Genomic DNA, 24,611 nt, shown 5'->3' with positions numbered 1-24,611 from the left:
CTCTAAAGTTCATGGGGAAGCTACTCCCACACAATGCAGCTGACTCAGGCTGAAATCTGTCCTCAAAAGGGAAGGGTTGCAGGATAGCAACCAATGACTAGAAAATGGCCATGTCTGAAATAAGTGCAAACCAAGCTGCACTCATGCAACTCAGCACAGACTTAAACTTTCTTTAGTCCTCAGTATTTAAAACCTGGCATAAAAAACTGAAACTCAAGAACAAAGCTTTTAATCAATGATTCAGCTGACGATGAGAAGAAGAGGATGATGTCCTGAAGCTGATGAACAACAAGCAATAGCTATGTTTAAAGGAGGAATGAGAATACTAGGGAAACCCAATGGAGGAACTGCAGACCTGTCACCTACATAGTGCCCTAAGGTTTTCATAATCAATCAAGTTGTGCCAGGGGAAGTATAGGCTGAATGTCAGGAGGAAGTTCTTCATAGGGAGAGTGATTGGCATTGGAATGGGCTGCCCAGGGAGGTGGTGGAGTCACCATCCCTGGGGGTGTTCAAGCAAAGCCTGGATGAGGCACTTAGTGCCATGGTCTAGTTGGATAGGGTTGGGTGCTAGGTTGGACTGGATGATCTTGGAGAAACCTCCAACCTGGTTGATTCTATTATTCTAATTCAAGGAAAAAAATTTAAATGTGGAGATAAATGGAAGATTTTATACATACAGTATGGGTAAACAAACTGTGTCAAACAGACCTGACCAGTATGAACAACAGCTATAAGTACATGAATTGAAAACATGAAGGGAAGAAAAGTATGGAAGTTTGGAGAGGGAGTTAATCACAGTATCACAGTATCATCAAGGTTGGAAGAGACCTCACAGATCATCAAGTCCAACCCTTTACCACAGAGCTCAAGGCTAGACCATGGCACCAAGTGCCACGTCCAATCCTGCCTTGAACAGCTCCAGGGACGGCGACTCCACCACCTCCCCGGGCAGCCCATTCCAGTGCCCAATGACTCTCTCAGTGAAGAACTTTCTCCTCACCTCCAGCCTAAATCTCCCCTGGCGCAGCCTGAGGCTGTGTCCTCTCGTTCTGGTGCTGGCCACCTGAGAGAAGACAGCAACCTCCTCCTGGCCACAACCACCCCTCAGGTAGTTGCAGACAGCAATAAGGTCTCCCCTGAGCCTCCTCTTCTCCAGGCTAACCAATCCCAGCTCCTTCAACCTCTCCTCGTAGGGCTGTGCTCAAGGCCTCTCCCCAGCCTCATCGCCCTTCTCTGGACACACTCAAGCATCTCAATGTCCCTCCTAAACTGGGGGGCCCAGAACTGAACCCTAATAATACGTAGTTATGAGCTAGAGCTACTTAGCCATGGTCAAGGCCAACAGATATTGATCAGTTGTGATACTGGCCAGGAACATGTCTACACTGGGAATTAGAAGACTGGCTTTCACTTATCACACAGACTAATTTCTGGATTACCTGGGAGCAAAGGATGCAAACAGTCTATCCTGTTTTAAAATGGAATATAATAAATGTATTAACAAGGTTGTTGAAAGCCTCAAGTAGCAGAGGACTGGACCCACCGGAGTCTGGAAATTCCTTCCCAACCTAGGTTCCTCTGTTATCAATGTAGCCTGGCACAACTATCACACAGATACCTAAATGGAGCTGCACAGGCAAACAGAGAGCCAGAAGCCTGTGCCAGAAAGTACTTTAAGTTTGTGTAAACTTCTGTTGTGTAAACATCCTGGCAAAGAGTGCTTACGACCAAACCAACGCTTGTATCAAGAAGCCCCAGCAGCTGTCCTATACTCCAGTCATTTGCTGACTCCAGCTTACATTCATTACTAACTCCAATGGTTACTCAGCTAAAAAAGTATCTTTGTCTTGTTCATAGTTCTCTGGAACTTGAGAAGGAAATGGGGTGCTCATTGCCCACCCACTCTGCTGCAGTTTTAAATCTGCAGTGTCATAGATGTTTCAGATATGGCAACAAACACAGCTTCTACCAATTATGATGGGTTTTAGTCTAGTTCGTAAAAAGACAGATACCCTGATCTCACATCAGAGCAACTGACAGCATCTGAAACATTAGGGCTGTCTAGTGATGCCAGACAGATGTTGCAAACAAAAACCAGAGTGGGCACCCACTTATTTCTGAGAATATCAATAGGAGTTTTATCTTGAAACAAAAACAATCTATAATTACCAAGAATTATAGAAGGTCCAGACTATCTACTAGGAAAAAAATGTACTGACTATTTCCACCAATATCCAAATGCTCTAGAAATGGAAAATAAAACACAACACAGCCAATCTTCAGCATGTAAGATATTCTCTCCCTCCCCATTACAGAGAGTTTCCAAAGCACAGCTGCATGGTTTAGATGGAAAGGGGATATTACATTTGGGCAATGAAGTTAAGCCAGGTGTACAGAAAGCTGCATTTTTCATTTTTGTGGAAATTCTCCAAATTGATCAGTTAATTGTGATAAGCTTGCAGCTCCCAGATTCTCCCAGCCAACATTATGGCCAAGAGACAAGGAAGCTTCCAAGAGAAGATAAACATTTCCAAAGTCTCTGGTCCAAATACTGTGCGAGTCTGAGGCAGCTCTCAGAAAGGTATAAAGCCTTGGTGGTCTTCATGCCTTCAGACTTACTGAAGAACAGGGAGTGGTAGGTGAAACATTCTAGCATTGCCTGGAAAAGAGAAATAGCAGTGTGCTGAACTCTTCAAACGCTCCCTTGGAGACTAGTACTGGTAATTCCAGTTAAAGGGTTCACCCTGGCAGGTAGCAAGCATGTGCTTATTTCTTTTGGTTTGATAGAGCTAAATAGGTTTCAGGTTTTCAGCAGTACACTTACTCTTTTGTAATGAAGGCAAGCAAGCATTTCCTCCTGCATCCTCTTTCTTCCTAAAACACTCTGAGAAATATCTTTCTAAAGGTAACAGTTGATCCAAAGGAATTTACTGGATGGCTTTCAAGAGACGGTCTCACAAACTGTGAGATCTGGGGGTACTGATTGATACCCGCCTGAACATGAGCCAGCAGTGTGCCCAGGTGGCCAAGAGAGCCAGTGGCATCCTGGCCTGCATCAGGAATGGTGTGGTCAGCAGGAGCAGGGAGGTCATTCTGCCCCTGTACTCTGCACTGGTCAGACCACACCTCGAGTACTGCGTTCAGTTCTGGGCCCCCCAGTTTAGGAAGGACACTGAGATGCTTGAGTGTGTCCAGAGAAGGGCAACGAGGCTGGTGAGAGGCCTTGAGCACAGCCCTACGAGGAGAGGCTTAGGGAGCTGGGGTTGTTTAGCCTGGAGAAGAGGAGGCTCAGGGGTGACCTTATTGCTGTCTACAACTACCTGAAGGGTGATTGTGGCCAGGAGGAGGTTGCTCTCTTCTCTCAGGTGGCCAGCTCCAGAACAAGAGGACACAGCCTCAGGCTGCGCCAGGGGAAATTTCGGCTCGAGGTGAGGAGAAAGTTCTTCACTGAGAGAGTCATTAGGCACTGGAATGGGCTGCCTGGGGAGGTGGTGGAGTCGTCGTCCCTGGGGCAGTTCAAGGCAAGGTTGGATGTGGCACTTGGTGCCATGGTCTAGCCTTGGGCACTGTGGTAAAGGGTTGGACTTGATGATCTGTGAGGTCTCTTCCAACCTTGGTGATACTGTGATACTGTGAAACTCTGTTAAAGAAGGCATCCAAATTTCACCAGAGAGATATGAAAAGTTCTGGGTTCATTAGTTCAGTTATGAGCATCTCCTATGTCTTGTTTATGTGAGGATCTGACCGTTCAGTTTTTTGGCTCATGTCACCCCTTGGGATCAGTATGAAAGTGGCAAACAGCAACTGACATCCAGGACACAGCCCCTGCAACCTCTGCAGCCCTTTGTATCTGTCCAGCTTGCAAAAAATACGTTAGCTGTGGTGAGGAAGGCAAAAAGCAAGAGTTCTAGGAGGAGAAAATAAAGTCCCATGAATGATTCATTAACTGCCCCACAATACCCATTTCCACAGGAGAAGTTTCTAGTCCAAGTGTGGAGAGTCTAGAATGCAAGGTGTGGGGATAAAAGCAGCTAGGTTTAGTAAAGCTGTGATAGAAGAGGATACTGGAGCTGCTGCACTGTTTCTATCATGAAGGTCAGGGTCTGAAAGCATCAGGACATTTTGGCAGGCACACAGCACAGTTCTTTAAGACCTTCATACAAATGCAGTTTTTTTCTCTAAACTCTCTTTGGTCAGAGAAGGATGATTACAAAGTTTGTGAAAAAAGCCCATAACACAAGAATGGTTCAGCTCAAGAGACACGTGGAGAGCCAACATCCACCTAGGAAAAGTGCACCAGAAGATCCTACTTTACCCCAAGCTGTTGACCTACTTCTTCTGCATATCACAGTAGCAAATAAATAAACATCACTAAGCTTATTCATTATATGTTTTTACAGCCACATTTGATTTCTAGACCAAAAGCTGCCTCAGGTAGCTTCTGCACTAAATAAACTGATCTAAGGCAGGACAGGTAGGTTGCAGCCACAGGTGTGAAATACTCATTGAAACCACATTATAGCCTTCACCACTTCAAGCTGAAAGCCAAAGCAATTTGAATCACCTCTCATCTCCATGAGGGCTCTCTAAGAATCTCAGCAAATGACTACGGTACCATGGACTCCAAGAGCAGATTCTTAGCAATCTCCAACTAAGTTTTCTAGCTTTACAGCAGTGTTCAGTTAGCTCAATTCAGTTATTTTAACTGGAATTTATGTTAAGTTTTTAACTACTGCACAGTGCCAGTTTAGTTGTTTCCCCACAGTTGGTACTCACAGGCAAGCATTGCTACTTAAGCTGGAATGAAATCAAATTGCGGGCTGTAACTGTGGTTGTTAACTGTACAGCAGCTTACAGCGTCCCTGCTGCTTCAACCAACAGTTAAAAAGACAGTGAAGTGCTAAATTTATTACCAATTCAAACACTCCTTCCTCTTCATGTCTCAGAAATATGCCACTTCTGAAAGTCTATGACCTGTGGCATTCCCCAGGGATCAGTGCTGGGCACAGTCCTGTTCAACATCTTTATTGATGATTGAGTCCAGCATCAGTAAGTTTGCAGATGACACCAAGCTAGGAGCAGGTGTTGATCTGTTGGAAGGTAGGAGAGCCCTGCAGAGGGACCTGGACAGGCTGGATGGGTGGGCAGAGGCCAATGGGATGAGATTTAACAAGTCCAAGTGCAGGGTTCTGCACTTTGGCCACAACAACCCCAAGCAGCACTACAGGCTGGGGACAGAGTGGCTGGAGAGCAGCCAGGAAGAAAGGGACCTGGGGGTACTGGTAGATAGTAGGCTGAAGATGAGCCAGCAGTGTGCCCAGGTGGCCAAGAGAGCCAATGGCATCCTGGCCTGCATCAGGAGCAGTGTGGTCAGTAGGACAAGGGAGGTTATTCTTCCCCTGTACTCAGCACTGGTCAGGCCACACCTTGAGTACTGTGTCCAGTTCTGGGCCCCTCAATTCAAGAGAGATGTTGAGGTGCTGGAAGGTGTCCAGAGAAGGGCAACAAAGCTGGTGAGGGGCCTGGAGCACAAACCCTATGAGGAGAGGCTGAGGGAGCTGGGGGTGTGCAGCCTGGAGAAGAGGAGGCTCAGGGCTGACCTCATTGCTGTCTACAATTGTTTGAAGGGAGGCTGTAGCCAGGTGGGGGTTGGTCTCTTCTCCCAGGCAACCAGCAACAGAACAAGGGGACACAGTCTCAAGCTGTGCCAGGGCAGGTCTAGGCTGGATGTTAGGAGGATGTTGTTGGCAGAGAGAGTCATTGGACACTGGAATGGGCTGCCCAGGGAGGTGATCGAGTTGCCATCCCTGGGGGTGTTCAAGAAAAGCCTGGATGAGGCACTTGGTGCCATGGTCTGGTTGACTGGCTAGGGCTGGGTGCTAGGTTGGACTGGATGATCTTGGAGGTCTCTTCCAACCTGGTTGATTCTATGATTCTGTTTTCAGGTATGAATTGGCTCAAGTTCTCATTGCTAAATTAACATAACTTGACTCTACTAATACAAACAACCTTTGCCTCTAGAAAACATGTTAGAGAAACCCAAAATACACTGGACTTTAATAATCTGGACATTTTTTAATCCCTGTAAGATATTTTGGCTTTTATTATTTCTTGCTGTCCGAAGCATTTTGTAACCTATACCTTCTCAGGTCAGCTTCAAGGCTGTAACAATTGACTCTTTGGTGTAGCTTCATTCAGGAATTCATTCAAGATGTTAAATCTGGAATGAAACCCAGTACACAGCTGTCATAATATCAGTCTTCCTAGACTGAGTTCTTAAACATAACTATTATATGTCTGTCACTGACAGAAGTAATTGCAATTAAGACACATAATTGTAAATAAGACACGTAATTATAGTTCAAACAAGAAGGTTCCCTTCATGATTCTCTCTCATGCATATATTTTGAGTCAAGTAGCAAACTGTGAAATATTAGAAGGTGTTCTACATGCTTCCTGGAGGACAATGCAACCAGGCTGCTTCTTTCTGTATATCTGATACTGCCAAGATAAAGAGAACTCATGCTTCAGGGAGAAGTTTGGCAAACAAGATAACCAACGACTTAGCTTCTGCTGTGGCAAGAGAATTGGACTAGATGATCTTAGGAGGTCCCTTCCAACCCCTGTTGCTCTGTGATTCTGGCCAGGGTCTGAAACACTCAAACAGGAGAAGCCTCCCTCCTTTGTTCTCAACCTACAATGAGGAAAGTGATACTTCTTTAAACACATCAGTGGTTCATGTTTAGGAAAAGCCAGAATGTTCATGCAAATATTCTTGTACTTCACAGATTGCTTAAGATATCATGGGCCACATGCTGAAGGGTGGCTTAGCTCCAGTCACCCACCTACTTCTGCAAGTGTGAGTTTTTGTAGGCTGCTTTATGCTCTCTTCTTTCTTTCTAACTAGCTACAAAAACATCCATTTGGAAGCTGGATCAGAGTCCTTTAGATCCTTTGGGAGTTCCTTTGTCAGTTAACTGTTCATTGAGAAGCAAATCTGACTAATTTGCTAACTCAATAACTGATAAGAAACACAAATTAGCAACAGAACAGGAACTAGGTAGCTGCACTGTTGCAGCAGTGCCTGATTATCCCTTGCACAGTATATTAGGGCTATCTAACTTTCTAAGCTAGCTCTGTCCACGCATCTGCCAGTCAGACAACTGTACAGGCTTTTAATTTTTAAGCTCACCAATTCACATTGGCTTCTCAAATTGTTACCTAAATACATTTGTTTCTAAGTGCATAATAAATACCCTCTTAGATGCAGTCTGATTGGAGGCCAGTGTTATCCACCAGTAGTGCATCGCCCTTCTATTCCAGTGCAACAGCTGGAGATGCATCGCTGTGGTTCACAGATTGCATTGGGTTGGAAGGGACCCTCAAAGGTCATCTTGTCCAACCCTCCTGCAGTCAGTAGGCATGCCTCCAACCAGATCAGGCTGCCCAAGGATACACTAAGTCTGACCCTGAATGCTTCCAGCGACAGGGCCTCAACCACACCCCTGGACAACCTGTTCAAGTATTTCAACCTCTCATTGTAAAGAACTTCTTCCTTAAGTCCAATCCAAACCTACCCTGTTCCCATTTAAAACCATTGCCCCTCTTATTATCACTACAAGCCCTTCTAAACAGTCCTTTCCCAGCCTTCCTGTAGGTCCCTTTCAGATACTGAAATGTAACTATAAGGTCTCCCTGGAGCCTTCTCTTCCCAAGGCTGAACAAGCCACGTTCTTTCAGCCCATCTTCATGGTAGAAGTGATCCAGCCTTCTGATCTTGTAGCCCTATTCTGGACTTGCCTCAGCAGGTTGATGTCTTTCCTGTGTTAGGGACTTCTCTAGCTGGACACAGTAGTTCAGGTGAGCTGTCACCAGGGCAGAGTGGCAAAATCACCTCTTTTAACCTGCTGGCCATGCTTTTGATGCAGCCCAGATTGCAATTGGCCTTTTGGGCTGCAAATGTGCACTGTTGGCTCACGTCCAGCCTGTCATCCACCAGTAATCACAAGTCTTTTTCTGCAAGGCTGCTCTCAATCTCACCATCTCCCAGCCCGTATTGGTATAGAGGATTGCCCCAACCTAGCTAGGACACTGCACTTTATTGAACCTCATGAGCACCGAGGAGAAAGACACAGCAGAGCCCATCTTGAGTGGCTATGATCCTCTACAAGGGTCAGCAAAGACTGCAGACAACAGCTGCCAGTGGCTCCTCTCCTGGTTCCTGCTGCTACTGTGGGATTGCTTACACTGGACAGCTTTGGACAGCCTCACAAGTCATCTGCACTGAGGAGACATGGAAAACAAATAGAGCCAGCCCTGCCCAGGTACCAAATGTACCATCCTAGCAGTACATTTTCTTCTCCATCTCACATTTATAGGCATAAAAGCAGTGAAAACAGAAAGACAGCGAGGGGGAAAAGAAGTTACCTAATAGTTTAGCAAGAATTTGTGGCTAGCGTAGTCAGTTCATTCGTATAGTTACTCAACCCACCTTACCTCTGTGAAACACAGAACTTCTGCTGTGGGTTTTGAATTATGCCTAAGGCACAGGTCTATATGTGGATGTCTCTAACTTTTTCATCATTAATAAATCTCCCTGCTGTCCACACTGTCACATTCCACAGAATTCAGTAGGATGGGTAATGTCATAATTTATGCCTACATATTGTCACTGAAGAGGTGCAGCTCCACAGGGTTTATTGGAGTTTACACCAGGAAAAAAGCAGTTTGGGTCTCTGAATTCACAGGGATTAAATCATAGCAGCATTTAGCAAAGCAGAACAGGATGCTCTTTCAGGAGAAAAGCACAACGAAAAGCATTTCAGGCTGTTCCATTTTACAGCACACACAACCTTCGAATTTGCAGCATACACATCTAGCAGGAAGCCAACAGGACAGTTTGTCAAGTGCCAGCAAGAGCTCATTAAAACCACCACTCTTGGGAAACACTCTGTATTGCAAAATATGCAGCAGGCAACAAGTGCTTCTATGGATCCAGCTCCTGAAAAGGCAAACACTTTCTTTCAATTCATCTCTATACTGCTACCTCCAGCCCTAAATATTTTCACTGGCCAGACCTAGTCTTTTCCCTGTGATTCACACGAGCACAGCACAAGAACACTTGCATTAAGAGCAAAACAGGCTTGCTTTGATGAACAGCCACTGCTTCTCCTATGACATCTATGTGGCTTCCTGCTGAAGTAAACTGGGTAACAACCAAGAAAGCAGTCTTTGATCTTCAGGTGGATTAGCAGTCATACTGCACAGACAGCTACATGTCTATGCTCAAAAGAAACACTGCTTTTCTAGTGTGTTGCCTCACACCATGTAAACCCACAAGCTATCTGGGATTAGATCCACCAGGCAAGAGGGAGCTGTGTGTGCAAACCTGCACAACCAACACGGATCAGGGCCCACATACAACAGGACTGAGGGTGTCCTTGGGACTCGGGAAGCTAAGCTGCAATATTCACCTCTGAGCTCAGAAGTTTTCTGTGCAAGAACAAAAATAGATTTGATTTCTCACACACACAACACAGCAAAGACCTACAGCACAATGAAGATAATTTAAATGTCCAAACAGTAGATAGGAAAAGAAACAGCACCTGGTTTGGGCAAAACTAAAAGCAGAAGTGATTTTACAAGTGTTTTTCACTTAAGTTTTAGTCTTACTTTTGTTTATGAACTGCTTCTAACATTACATTAAAAGACTCTTATGAAATGCTTAAAAGCTATAGACAAAGATCAACAAGCAGATAGGTCCAAACTACTACTCCAGGCATTGCCCATAGCTGCTGCAGTCTACAGATTGCCTTAGATTCACAGAATATAACTGGTTGGAAAAGACCTCAAAGATGATCCCATCCAGCCCTTGACCCAGCACTGAAGGGTCAACACTAAACCATATCTGTAAGTGCTAGGTCCACAGCTGTTCAAACACCCCCAGGGGATGGTGAGTCCACCACTGCCCTGGGCAGATCATTCCAATGTTTGGTAACCCTTTTTGTGAAGAAATATTTCCTGTTATCTATCCTAAACCTAACCTAATACCTTACCCAAACCATCCCCATGAACTTTATCTCTTTTCTTAAGAGGCCTTTCTGCTATTCAGGCTAGAGGAGAATGCAAGAGAAAGGGATGGAAAAGAGTACAAAGAGGGTGTTTGCAGTGACATGCACACCACCAGCTGACTGCAGAACCATCCTCTGTCACCCTTTTCCTTCTCTATCTTAGTGATATCTGACAAAGTTGACTGAAGTTTTCTGGAGCAGCTAGGAGCTGCAATTGCACCTCAAAGAGGCACTTAAATCATCCGCTGCAGCATGCTGGAAACACCAAGTACCCTGGGATTGAAGGCAAGACAATTATTATTACAACCAGATTTTACACAGCAGTTTAACAACATGAAGCTTGTGGCCAAGTAACGTGCTTTGCTTCTATGTGTGCTCACAAGATTAAAATCAGAAGTGGCTCATGTCTGGGGAAACAGAAGAGCCACTTCCCCTGTGAGGGTTCGAGCCACTGGTTCTCATCCTGAAGCAGTCACATTTGCAGAAATATCTCAGTGTTCAGAAGATCAGGGGGGGAAATATCATTGCTCCTCCCCAGCACACACCCCAGCTACTTAGGAAACAGCATGAAGTCTGAGTCTCCCTCTCACTCCAGCCATGGGTTTGACCACATGAAATAGCTTCACCTGGAGCAACTCAAATCAGCATGTCCCAGACTACACAGCTGCCCAGAGATCAGTACAAGAGGTGGGAAATCAGAGGGCAAAAGCATTGCTCCAGAATGGCTAGAGAGGTGTTCTGCACGTCAGCTGAAAGACAGCCTGCCACCTCTAACACTTAGCTCTCCTTGCAACCAGTTCCCCCCCAGCACCTGCTCACTCCCTGCTCCTCCTCCTGCTTACCTGGCTTGGGCCTTTGTTAGACTTTGGCACCTGCCAGTTCAACTTACCGAGTTTGCAGAGGTGGAAAAAAATACATTTCTCTTTAATTAGCTTCATCAAGGGCTCCAGCAGGTGCTGCTGCCCGCACAGAGGCAAGACAAGTGCTGTGAGGCTGAAAGGGAGGGCAATGTGCTGCAGGGGAAGAGAAGGAGGAGGAGCAAACCTCTTCCTTGTCAGCAGCTTCACGGCTCCTGGGACCACTCCTCTAGAAAGATGGAGAGGAACCTAGAACCCACGCAGAAGGTAAGTGCTGTACCCCAGGAGTGAGTAGCAGAGCAGGGAGTGAAGGAGAAGTATGTCCACTTTGTAAGTATTTGTAAGTTTTGTTTTTAATGTTTTATTTCCCACTTCACTTTCTAACTCTCCTACATAAAAGAGTTTCTTAAAGTATATCCAGACTGTCATCCCTCAATCTCTCTTCTTCTCCCTCTCTTTTAAAACACAGAGATCTTTTTACAATTAAGGGTTGATTTCAGCAGTGCTATTTTAGAAAAAAAAGGCCTACTGGGGGACAAAAAAAACCCAAACTTGCCCAATTCTGACAGCAACTTGAACACTGCAATGGGTTTTCACACCTCCTAATGCCTCTACCTCCTGCCTTAGCACTCTATAGATATACCATTACCCACAAAGTGCCCTAAATACATGGTTTTCAGTTTTCATGCCTTCTCTGTTGTTTGTCATCTTAACATGAGGCATTTTTTTTCCACCACAGTTATAAGAATTCCAGGCTAATTCCCTCATTTTTCAATTCCACACAAACATTTGTGTATTTTTCCCAGTACTGGAGCTGGGAGGAAGTTTAGTTTCTCTCTTGCTTGGTTTTCCACACTTATGAGTGCATTTTTTCTAAAGCATTTCATCTCATTCCTTTGCCAGGATAAGCTCATTACTTGCCAAGCAGCTAAGCAGCAAGCACATAGCATTGCCATGCGGGAGATCAAATGATGCGACCGCAGCAGGTCCAAAACATAGCTACAGAGGTACAGCAGCCTCTAGGAAAAAATTAATCACACCCTCACAAAATTCTGTGGGAACAGTTTTTAGGAGTGGAAGAGTTAGTGGCTTTGGAGAAAGTCAATCACTTCCCTTCTGTACAGGAAAGGCTGCCACAAGGCATAACTGAGTATCCTCAACACAGCAGAACATGCAGGAAAAGGCATCCATCAGAGTTAGGCTAAGCAGTTACATAACTGTAAGCAATGTGAGCAAACTTTACCACCCAGGCTATAGGAAGCCAGTATTTTACAGTAAACTCTGTTTTGCTTTAACCTGCAGTTGTCACCAAGCACCAGGGAGGGTATTAATGCATGAATTTCCACAGTTAAATTACCTCATTAATCCTCATAGTACTCTAAAAAGATAAATAGAGTTCTTTTTTAAAACTAAGGAGGAAACAGCATTATTATCATTAAGGTTTTCTACTCCTTAAGCCAAGCAGTGCATGATTTCTGGGAAACTGGCACTAAGTGACTAACAAAAGTGTTGCCTCAGAAGAAAAGGCTCAACGTGGAAAAGAAAATGCCAGAAATTATTTTGGAACATTGTGGTCTTAAGACTGACTCAATTCAACTCTACCAAAGCAGGCAGAACAGTATTAAACACTGGATGTGAATTTAAGAGTCTCTTGGCCTCCAAATCCCCACTTGGATCATGAAATATCCCCTCTTCTTATCAACAGTCTTATTCAATCCCTGTGTGAGCAACAGGACACAGAACAGTTAAACCCTTTATGATTATCTATTAATTCAAACTAATGCCATTTTCTTCTGCTTCCATTTGAACTCAATCAGGTGATCAGCCACTAAGCACTGAATTCAATAAACATCAAAGCCCTTCTCACGAAGCTTTCATTTAGAACTATTTGTTCCCTTCCAGAAAATAATAAATCTTCCTTAGCTGCTTTTAAGCAGAAAAGCAAACCTTACCCTGTCCCTTTTTTCCACTGGTTCTTAGCACAGAACACACACTCCAGTCATTTCCTAGCATAATGGAATATTTGCACAGGTTGCAAATTCATCCCAGAAGAATGAGGAATCCAGTGATCAGTCACATACATTTATTAGACAGAATACTCCAGGTAATGCTGCCCTATGATATCAAGCCAATAAGCTGCATGATAGCCCTGGTATAATTATGTAATTAATTAGCTCTATCATAATTTTTGGTTTATGACACTAACTTTTATGTGCCACTAGCCAATTTAATGGCATTTTAAATTGAAATAAGGCCCCTGAGAGAGATGTTACTTACTGTATCACAAATCTTGTAAAGATTTCTTTTAATTTCAAAAGATGACCTAATAAAATTGCTTTATAATTAAATCCATTCTAACGACCTCTCCTATGTGATTCTTTTTTCCTTCTCCCATCTTTAATTACGAAAAAAAAAATCCAAACGGAATAGACTTGCCACAGTAATTAGATACAAGAATCAGAAACGTTTCTTTGTGCTCTTGCTGTTTTCCTTGCGCAGCAGCACAGGCTGCAGCTTTCCTGCGGAGCTTTACTAGCATCCTCTAGAGGAGCCGCCAGGAAACTGCGCCTTTTACACTCCAGACTGCGTTAAAATTTGTATCACAGCATCACCAAAGTTGGAAGAGACCTCACAGATCATCAAGTCCAACCCTTTACCACAGAGCTCAAGGCCAGACCATGGCACCAAGTGCCACGTCCAATCCTGCCTTGAACAGCTCCAGGGACGGCGACTCCACCACCTCCCCGGGCAGCCCATTCCAGTGTCCAATGACTCTCTCAGTGAAGAACTTTCTCCTCACCTCCAGCCTAAATCTCCCCTGGCACAGCTTGAGGCTGTGTCCTCTTGTTCTGGCGCTGGCCACCTGAGAGAAGACAGCAACCTCCTCCTGGCCACAACCTCCCCTCAGGTAGTTGCAGACAGCAATGAGGTCTCCCCTGAGCCTCCTCTTCTCCAGGCTAACCAATCCCAGCTCCCTCAGCCTCTCCTCGTAGGGCTGTGCTCGAGGCCTCTCCCCAGCCTCGTTGCCCTTCTCTGGACACGCTCAAGCATCTCAATGTCCCTCCTAAACTGGGGGGCCCAGAACTGAACACAGGACTCAAGGTGTGGTCTAACCAGTGCAGAGTACAGGGGCAGAATGACCTCCCTGCTCCTGCTGACCACACCATTCCTGATGCAGGCCAGGATGCCACTGGCTCTCTTGGCCACCTGGGCACACTGCTGGCTCATGTTCAGGCGGGTATCAATCAGCACCCCCAGATCCCTCTCTGTCTGGCTGCTCTCAGCCACTCCGACCCCAGCCTGTATCTCTGCATGGGGTTGTTGTGCTTCTACCTTGCTCGAAAAACAGTCAAAGTGTGGGAAGAGAGTGGAGTAAATGCCTATGAGAGTCTAAATCCTCTCTCTTGTTCATCAACACAGATAAAGATTGCATCTCTCTCCCTAATCAACACAGACAAAGATTGCCTTTGGTAACTTCTGGGACTCAGACTCGGTGCTTGGCCGAAAGCTCAGGGGTGCAAATCAACAGACAACACCTTGGAAACTCCTGGCCCTCAGCCTGTCTGGAATGCCCAGGATGCCTATATCTTAGCTTCCCCCAAGGGAAAAGGTTTATGTGTATTCAGGGTATGGACAGGTACAGCCAGGGAGGGGGCAGAGGCAAATGCATGAGGATGCACAGAGAGTTCCTGGGGAACTGCAGCTGGACACCGAGCAGAGAACTGCCAAAGTGGCACTCCCACGGGACCACCAGTGGCACCTCTACCAGACCACCAAGGGTGGACCTCCACCAGACCACCAGAGCTGCATACCACCCGAAGAATCTCTGATGAACTCCACAGCAGATCATCCCTGGGCCACACACCCATCTCTTTCTCTCCCCTCCGTGACTGAGGGTAATCACAGCTCTTTTCCTTCTCTGCCTCTTCTCTTCTCCATCATTCTCTTTATCTCTCTCTCTCCCCCTTCCCCTCTCTCCCTCTGTTGTGTCCAACCCTATCCTTTAATAGTTTTGTGGTGATCTATGGTCTCATTTGGACCCTAATTTCACAACACGGCAATCCATGAGAACAGATCTTGCTCCTCTGGACAGAGATATTGTTCATCTCTGCTCTCTGAACCTTGACAACGCCCCCACAGTTTCTGTTTCAGACAGGCTTTTACTAGTATTCTGGTATCACGAGATGGGAAAGTGAGACCAGCTAAAGGAACAGAATGGTGACCATGGCTTTCCTCCAGTCAATGAGGCAGTGCCCCTCTAAGCATCTCCTCCTCTTTCCAGCTGAATATGCAAGCCAGCAGTGAGCACTGGCACCCTCCTTTGGACTGGGAAACCATGGCATCATTCAGGAGCAGCCTCTGTCTTACAGGCTTTTGGCACCTTCTCTGTCTGGTGCTCCTCATATGGAAACTCATTGTGATTTCACTCTGACACAGCACTGTTACTCTAAGTCCTCCATCTGAAGCTTACTACAGTGGTATTACATTGAGTAAGAAACACGAGCAGGTAGCTGTTTTCATAGGGTTTCCTCTACATGGTGAGCAGCTGTATTCAGTAGGAGTATGATAACATCACTGGGCAAGAGCAGAGGCAAATTACTTCTTTTTGAGGTGATGATGATCATTGATTTAATGTATCCTTAATGTATGGGATAAATTACCATAAGTAGAGCATGGTAAACACAGAACAATAACTCTGCCTCTGAAAGCCATCAACCACCATTGCCTGAGAAATGGATGTATTGGAGGTAGCCCAGATGTCACGGAACAGTTAAGAGAATGCTTAGTACTGGATAGTGCAACCAAGCAACCAAAGTGTGTAATTTCCTTGCAGAAATCATCATGTTCTGCTCCATTTCTAGAAAATAATAAAATAACAGACAGACATGGAGCAGAAAAAGAACTTAAACAATTTGTACTTGGGTTTCTCATGAAGGGAAGCACAGAATTTTAAATGTAATTGAGATTTGTTAAAATAGTGTTATTGGAAGTGAGGTGGAAGCACTGGAATTTTTGTCTGCCTCTTACCATTTGCTGTGCTCTTTTTGAAGTTATTTAGAAACTCCTCCAGGAGCTGTGATTGGTTTGGAGGGGGTAACAAACTCTTTGGGTCCCTGGAAACATCTCCATCTGACCAGGATCCACATAAGGGTTGCTGGGTCCCAAATTGATTCATTCTCAGAGTGAGGATTACACTTCTCTCTGAAAACAGCAACTCCATCTGCCTGAGTTCAAGATCAGACACAGACTCTCCATTTATGCTCAGGATTTCATTGCCTAATCGGAGCCCTAGAAGCATGTGAAAAGAAAAGAAGAAGAAACAAACACACACAAAGACAGAATGTCAAACACAAAGGATCACAAATCAAACCTAACGTTGATCCACTTGTTTTTTTAGTGGTTTAATTCAAATAGTCTGGTTGTGCTAGTTTGGAGCAGGCTAGAATGTTTTGGTGAGAAGAACTAGATTACAGGCTGTGGAAAGAAAACAATGGTGATGTCTACTTTGCTCATGGGCTTGCTGAGATGTATAAAGATCTAAGTCAAAACATAGATAATATACTTGGTACCACTCTCGCTTGGGCTGCTGGCTGAGATACATCTTGCATCTCTCTAACCTCACCTTCCATTTTGGGACTAACCCACATTGCTTCTTAACCCCCTGGCTGAACCTCCATTCTTCCTTAGGAGTGGGGTAAGGTTGAGAGGGGCAGGGGGAAGGTGCAGGGGTGGTTGAGAGCCCCTCCTGGGGACTCAGGTTTCTGGGAGGGCTGTTGTGTTTCTGTATTACCTCTTCCCTTGTCTATTTCTGTCTATAATTGTATATGCTGTAACTATCTGCTTGTATATTATGCCAGCTGTAAATACAAGCTTCATTCAATTTCCAGAGCTGGCTGAGTCTACTCTGGGTGATTTCTAAAGTGGGGGGAACAGGGAACACCCAAACCATCACAATGGTTTATGCTACAATTAGACTGACTTCCTGCTTACTTGGATAGGTTATACACACAGCACTGCCATTGAGCTGTTTCTTCTAAACGTGAGAGAAAATGGAGAATTTGGTGGGTGGGAGGGCAGGACAACTTTCAAGGTTAGACTAAAGGCACCTCTAAGGACTTGGATACCACCAGTGTGGTATCCAACAGATTTCATTACTTGGAAAGAACACTGTTCACCCAAAATTGCAATAACAGCAGGCAGAGTCTTTATCAACTAAACAGTGGCAACTGCTGCCTTTCAAGGTCAGCAGCAATGAAGTGGTCATCATCATAAGACCACAAATGAAACTCTGCCTCCACTTTTATGGGTTTGCCTCTCTGTTTTTCAGAGAGCAGAAGTCAGGTGGTTTTTCTGTGCTGATGAAGAGAAGCAGAGTTTCTGAGCAGTGCACTAGAGAAGATGCTTACAAAAATGTATGCACTGGGGGGGGAGGCTACCTTTCACTGCCAGCAAAAGTGGAATCAGTGGGTCATCTGAGACTGATTAAGACCATGATGTTCCCCAGTGTGACATAAGCTCTTCCTCTATGCAAAAACACTTGACTGGAAGGCTGAATACAGACTTTGCCTCCAAGGATGAACAAGAACTCTCCCTGCTATTTTGGAAGGGTAATTCAGCTACTCTGTGTACATTTTATTTCCTGCTATCACATACTTTCCATGGTCTTCTGGAAAGATAACTATGACTAGTAAAAGGCAAGAACTGAACAGCAGCACTAAAGCTCCTTCATGTTTGGGACCTTAAAAAAGGTAATGCAATATAGAATGAAACATGACACAATACCTTCCTTATATGCCAGTCCATCAGGGAGAACATCACTTACAAATATATGGGTGAGGTGCTGATTTTCATCTACTTGTGCTGTGACAGCAAAGCCTGAAGTAAAAGAGATTTAAATCAAACAAACTTCCTCTGAAACACTATTTTGTATTTAGCAGACTCTACACAATCAAAGGGAGGATACTTTTCCTGAAAACACATCCATGTAGCACAGAGAAATTATCACATGGGTTTTCACTCTAAGGCCTGTTAAAGATAAGAGATCTTCTGAACTTGGCTGTGCTCTAAACACAGTGAATTACATTAAAAGAAAAAACAATCTACCTCAGCCCAACATGACATCTCAATTACACAGCTCATCATTATGGTAAACATTTTGTGGTGTGTCCATCAGACATAGAAGAGTCTTTAGCAGATCCTGAACTATAAAGTAGCAAATGCACATAGATCAGTGAGTTAGCCTAGAAGAGAGTAAGCTGTAGCAGCAGACTTGCCACTACAGAACGTGCAGCGAAACAGCACAGAGCTGCTTTACAAAGGCATCTTTGCAAGGTTCTATAATTGTTCCCAGGCATAACCACCTCACAGGTGGTGGTTATAGCAAAGGACATTCTGCTGACAATGTGCCAACAGAGGATCATGACACCAAAAAAGAAAGGGGCAGCCTTAGATGGTAGCCTAAGTCTGCTTGCATGAATCCTGGCAAAGGACATTTCTCTTCTGAGAATTTTATTCTTGAATTATGCAGCCAGCAGAGAAGAATTAGAAAGTGGACCCTTCTCAAACATAACAAAATGTGTTTGGCAGTGTAAAACAACCAGCTTGCATCTTTGCTATAATAACTTGAGTCCTTTGTAGACTCAGACTTGGAGCTGCTAAGGATGGCTCAACCTGCTCTCAGAGACAGAAAAGGCCTGAAAAAATAAAGTAAGCCATGAAAAGAATGAAAACAAAAAGTCCTGTGAGCTTACCAAAATCATTTATGCTTTCAGTCTTTGTAAGATGAATGTGATAGACGTTCAAAGGACAGATTTCTATTTCATCATACACCTGTTGGAAAAAGACAGTAACAGAAGTCATCAAATTGTGAAATTGCAAGCACCAAACCCAAAGGTACGGCATGAGAAACAAGCACAGTATTATCTGCATCAATGGAGAGCCAAAATCCACTGTCTTTACACACAGAACAATGCTACTGTGCATGTGTCACTGGTATCAGTGGGACTAAATGCAGAATAAGCTGAAGAGAGAAGCCCCACCCTGGAATACAGAGTGATACTTTGCTTTTGTCCCAGAAGCCCACTTAAATCATCAATGGTTCTTGCAAAGAGTGCTTGCGGCGCTTAGCCAACCACACGTCTGCAGTGGCAGGGACTGCATGAATGAGGATGGCAGAACGCAACCCAGGAACAGCTTTAAAATCCTATTTCAGATCCAAGTCACACATATTCACAGGTGATAATTCAACTGTAGCTACAGACATCGTGGAGCTTTATCTAAAAGGAGTCACACTTTCCTGGTCTACTATGTATTCGTATGGTTCAGGAGCACAATACTCGGTATTTTCATCCACCAATCTTCGGAGTTGTAAGCCATAGTGTCTTGGCTCCAGCTGTTTCATCTATGGAACAAAGAGAATGGAGTTTGGAAGGTGTTCTTTATTTCCAGACCCCCAGAAGAAAGAGTGACACACATGCACACATCAAAAGCTCTTTCAGAAATTATGCAAAAGCCATTTTCTAACTGGTTTTGTGGTACAAACTAAACTAGCTACATTGTTTAGAAGATAACATTCAAATGCCACTTTCATTTTCCCTTACAGTCCTCCCAGATCCTTTCATAAGCACTGTGTCTTGGCTGCTAGATCAAGCAAGCACTGATACATGTTTCTGAAGCTATCACAACTGTTTTCTGTCCTTTTGAACTTACAACCATCTTTTTCTGTCACTCCTTTTAATGACTCACTTCTGCTCAGAAACCTTTTCTTCTGATGTAGAAAATCTATGTGCATGCATGGGCTGCAAGGAGAGGGGATGGAAAACAGATTCCCACGGGGTTTGCCTTTATTGGATTTGGGGTTTATTGCTGGGTTTCATCTACAATCACGGAGTTTCACCTGGGTTTTTCTTCACCGTGCGAGGTCAAACCAAAAATCCTCTCTCAACAGGAAGTCAAAGGGAAATAGGAATATTCCCAAAGGATATTGGCCTGAAAATGTCAAGCCCCTGACGGGAATCTCTCTGAAAATCACGATTCTGGTGAGACCACTGTGAGCAACATTTCATTTTAGCATATTAATAGAGCAACATTTCTAAACCAGGGGTGTTGGAGCACACGTTCGGTGGAGCGCTATGGGAAGATGACTCTTTGGTCACCAATATGGTTAGATGGTCAAATCCACTTTATTTCTGTAATACAGTGACTTATATGCGTTCTAGCAAGAGGTGTGCTCAGCTTAAGATTGGTTACAGATGATAATTGAAAGGTTACATGTAATGTGCACATAGCTAACTTATCACAACATTCTAAGGGTCAGCCTCCTAGACCACCCACTCCAGCCCCCTAGGTTATCTAGTCTCTGCCCACTGCAGCTGTGTGTGGGGTGCTCAGCTGCTTACATCTCGATTTCCTAGCCTCGCTGGGAACCAAGGACGTTGTCAGCGCAAGTTACCCATGTTTATGACTTTATGTCCTCGACTGGTGAGAAATTCTTCCACACAGGGGGAAGCAACATTACTAAAAGAGGAGGAACGACTGCATTCCTGAGGGCCATTTGACCTCTTTCACACATCTCTGCAGCTTACAAACCCAAAATCTACCGTGTAACTAGTAATTATCTTAACCTCTTATCATGTGTAACAGTTTATGAGTGGCATGTGTTCCGTATGCTGAACAACTGTACTCAAATGCTTTTCTGTATGTGCCATCCTACAGCTTCAGATGGAAAACAGGACTGAGAATTACAAACCCCATAAGCCACCATGGAAGAAAACAAAGAAATTAAATAACCCTTTGAACTTTATATTTATACATGTAACATTCAAACACTCTCTCTTAAGAAGAAAGATTCCTTACACTCACCAGAGCAGAATGAAAATGTAAGAAGGAAAAGAACCAGGATAGATGAGCAGAAAGTATTCAGCATTAGAGAACGCTTATGAAAAGCTTTACACACAGAATAGAAAGGAAAAAATAAAACAGAAAAATGTTTAAGAAAAAAATTAAAATAATATAAAACTAAATTTTCAGGCAATACAGACAATGACAATTGAAAGTCAGCTTTACAGTTACAAATGTTTTGGAATGATGAAAGTATAAGTGGTCAGGAGCTTCCTTTTCAGCTTAACGCTTATACATTTTATTTCGCCTTTAAAGGCTCTTGCTGTCCCTGTAACTTTCAAATGTTTCAGCTCTACCATGACATCTGGTGGGCAAAGAATGTCTCGGACAATCCCCTTACCTAGGTACAGTGAATTTTCAGAATTAAGCCAGCCTGAAACTCTTTCCAAGATTTAGCCTTCACGAGCAAAACCAATGAGAAGCTTTTTTATTCTCAGCGATGTCACGAAGCCAAGCTGTGACTTGGCTAAATCAGTGCTCTTATTTTGATTTAAAAACTACACTCCACCTTGGTTTGTTTGTTTTAAATGTTATAATAATTTCTTTGATTGCAACACTACCAAATGCAAAGATACATAAAACTGTGATAAGCCTCAAAAATCATCAACATCATGTCAGTTCCATGAGCTTACTTGAAAGTTCACACCAACGTAAGCCAAAACCTACAGCTGCACTTTGTACGGAACTGGACTCCCTTCTTTTCCTGTTCGTCCCCTTTACTTATGAAGTAAATTAACTATTTACTCCCAAGTTCTGTTTACTGACCACTTGCAGTTTGTTCTTCCCAAAAGCTTGTTTGCATTATTTAAATGACTTACGAAGTTAAGAGCTAAATTCAAGCAGTGGTACATGCAGAGATAAAGGTATGTAGTGACATACTAACAGTGCTGGTCTTTTGTCTTTAGCTAAAACTGGTATTTACCTTCAACCTGTGACTCACTTTTCTGGCCCAAGATCTATAGCAACTCCTCTTCAACTGCTGGCACTGACTTTCAGAAAGGAATACACTCTTTGGAATTCACAAGCACAGCTAACATTTAATTAAAAGTATAAAAGGGTCCTTCAAGAAGCAAACATGTATCATCACCTTTGATACACCGATCTTAAATGTCTTAATCTCCTGGTATCCACTCAACAGCCCCCATTACTCCTCTGCAATTAACTTGCACTGAGCTGGGTTTGTTGCAAAGACAACATGGAGGAGACAGGTGCTGACATTTCTAAGGGCTGACTCCCCTGGAGAACCATCACCACTCTTCCAGTATTCACTGTAGGTTGTCTCAAGCAACACTTCTTGAAAATCTTTGCACAGTCCTGCTACCTTGGCTACAACACATAAATACAACTACAGGAAACAGAGCAATAGGCTTAATAAAGCAGCAGGGAGATGCTGGTACTTTGTTTCCACTACTTAGGTATTCTCTGATGTATGTGCTCCTTTTCAAGTCCATAGGTACTAACAAGATGCAATCATTCATGAGAAATTAGTACCTTGCATGCCAAAGACAAAACATCTTCCACCCTGTGCTCAGGCTTGAGCGTCAGCGCCACTCCTTGGCCATCGCAGAAGTGAACATAGGTCTGTGTTTCCCAAGCACTCTCCTTCTGGATGCTCTCTGGCACTGAGCAGTAAACATTTAAAAAGTCATCGACTTGCTGCTGGAAATAAGAAGGAAACAATCAACATACATCAGAAAAAAGCCTACAAGTACAACTGCATTGGCAGTTTGCAAGGAATACATGTTTCCATGCGATGCTGTGCATTTCCCTGCGGCAAGACAAGGATAAGTTCCATCACCTGCTCTCACTCACTATAAAAGGCTTGGGTTTCTTGAGAATGGATTGTATTATGGGCTCTCATGCTTTTATCTCATATGAATTGTATGGGAGGAAATTCTTAATCTTGTATTCATTTACAGTGGGAATAACTTAAGAAGAACTAACACAATTTAACCCAATTAACAAATGCCAAAAAAGAAAAGGATAGTAAATGACTGTCATTTGGACAGAAACCTTTAATAAACTTCCAGCAGAGAGCACTGTGGAGCAAGGCTTGCCACAACAGAAAATTAAAGCGAGCACGAAGTGCTCGTACTCTCTTTACAGCTGAAGAAAATACTGTTTCGCAGGTAGCACAGGGGATTTGGCTGTTTACTACTTTGTTTCACATTCACCTTCCTTCCAAACCCGCTTTGCTTCATCAAGTAACATCCACCCTGAACAAATTCTCTGTTGCTTTCATTGTCACGCTTTCTCCTGTACCTTTCCAGCCTGCACCTTTCCAAAGAAGCCACACAAGGAGAATGCTGAAAGCTGTTCAGAATTCAGAGGTTCACCTACATGCCTGTGTCTACCTATTCAGCATATCACTTAGATAACCATATCAAGGTATTTACGTTTATGCAGATAAGGTGCCTTGATTCCCCTTGCAGTCAACAGAAAGAGATGACAAGCCCATGAAGTGGTAGTACTGCCACCCAAAACACATCTTAAGACATTCTGAGCTGTTCTCAAGAGTGCCTGTCACAGTACTTTGTAATTTTGCTTGGTTGGTTGGCTGGTTTGTGGGGTTTCGTTGCCTACATAAAGCCCCTTGATGAGGCAATTCTTCCTCCTGGCTCTGTAGGGACACAAGTCCAGAGGTGCACTGCAATTAAAAAGCTGCAGTAAAATCACTGCACAGGGACTGCTTCACTTGCTGCAGGCAGAGAGGTTACTGACAACAATCTAGCAATAGCAACAGAGAGACCAACACTATTTTCTATTTCCAAATAACAACCATGGCTGTGAAAATGATGCAGTAAGCAATTCTATCCAGGTAATTACCGAACAATGCAGAAAGTCAGGTTGCACCTGGCCCAGAAAATGGTATGGTAATAACATAATGCCACAGCAACACTGGTTTTGGCAGAATAATATTAATGAACTGATGGCATTCATTACTTCTCTATCTCTTACTCTACTGTCCCTATTAACTAACTTGAAATGGAATTTCAGTTAACACAAATCCATGGGAATCTTACTCAAATCCACAAGTACTACACATGGCATCCTGGCCTGTATCAGGAACAGTGTGGCCAGTAGGACAAGGGAGGTTATTCTGCCCCTGTACTCAGCACTGCTCAGGCCACACCTTGAGTGCTGTGTCCAGTTCTGGGCCCCTCAATTCAAGAGAGATGTTGAGGTGCTGGAAGGTGTCCAGAGAAGGGCAACAAAGCTGGTGAGGGGCCTGGAGCACAAACCCTATGAGGAGAGTCTGAGGGAGCTGGGGGTGTTTAGCCTGGAGAAGAGGAGGCTCAGGGGGGAACCTCATTGCTGTTTACAGCTACCTGAAGGGAGGCTGTAGCCAGGTGGGGGTTCGTCTCTTCTCCCAGGCAACCAGTGACAGAACAAGAGGACACAGTCTCAAGCTGTGCTAGGGGAACTATAGGCTGGATGTTAGGAGGAAGTTCTTGCCAGAAGAGAGTGATTGGCATTGGAATGGGCTGCCCAGGGAGGTGGTGGAGTCACCATCCATGGAGGTGTTCAAGCAAAGCCTGGATGAGGCACTTAGTGCCATGGTCTGGTTGACTGGCTAGGGCTGGGTGCTAGGTTGGACTGGATGATCTTGGAGGTCTCTTCCAACCTGGTTGTTTCTATGATTCTGTGATCAGGAATCTCATTATGCTACTGCAATTAATGGAGCGATGAAACCTACACTAAGTGAAGTTTCACCTCCGTGGCTGTGGTTCCAGATTGCTTATAACAATGGTTATGAATCCTCTTGAAGAAGGTAATTTCT

At 44.1% G+C, this 24,611-nt stretch overlaps 1 protein-coding gene across 5 annotated transcripts in view; it reads right to left on the bottom strand.

The window, feature by feature from the left end:
• TIAM2 (TIAM Rac1 associated GEF 2) overlaps positions 1 to 24,611 on the bottom strand; it is a 188,922-nt gene that overhangs the window by 53,330 nt on the left and 110,981 nt on the right. For 3 of the 5 annotated variants that reach the window (XM_064169196.1, XM_064169195.1, XM_064169199.1), the window contains 5 exons: positions 22,322 to 22,489; positions 19,230 to 19,331; positions 18,682 to 18,763; positions 17,714 to 17,806; positions 15,959 to 16,219 (listed from right to left, as the gene is read on the bottom strand). In XM_064169196.1, coding sequence (XP_064025266.1) covers positions 15,959 to 16,219; positions 17,714 to 17,806; positions 18,682 to 18,763; positions 19,230 to 19,331; positions 22,322 to 22,489 — 706 coding nt within the window. The remainder of the gene's footprint in view (positions 1 to 15,958; positions 16,220 to 17,713; positions 17,807 to 18,681; positions 18,764 to 19,229; positions 19,332 to 22,321; positions 22,490 to 24,611) is intronic. The other 2 variants (XM_064169198.1, XM_064169200.1) reach the window with 1 other exon arrangement.

Source organism: Pogoniulus pusillus, chromosome 31, assembly GCF_015220805.1.
Source record: "Pogoniulus pusillus isolate bPogPus1 chromosome 31, bPogPus1.pri, whole genome shotgun sequence".
In the NCBI taxonomy this organism is placed as follows: Eukaryota; Metazoa; Chordata; class Aves; order Piciformes; family Lybiidae; genus Pogoniulus; species Pogoniulus pusillus.
Note: the sequence above shows the minus strand (reverse complement) of the source record. Positions and strands in the feature narration are given on the sequence as shown.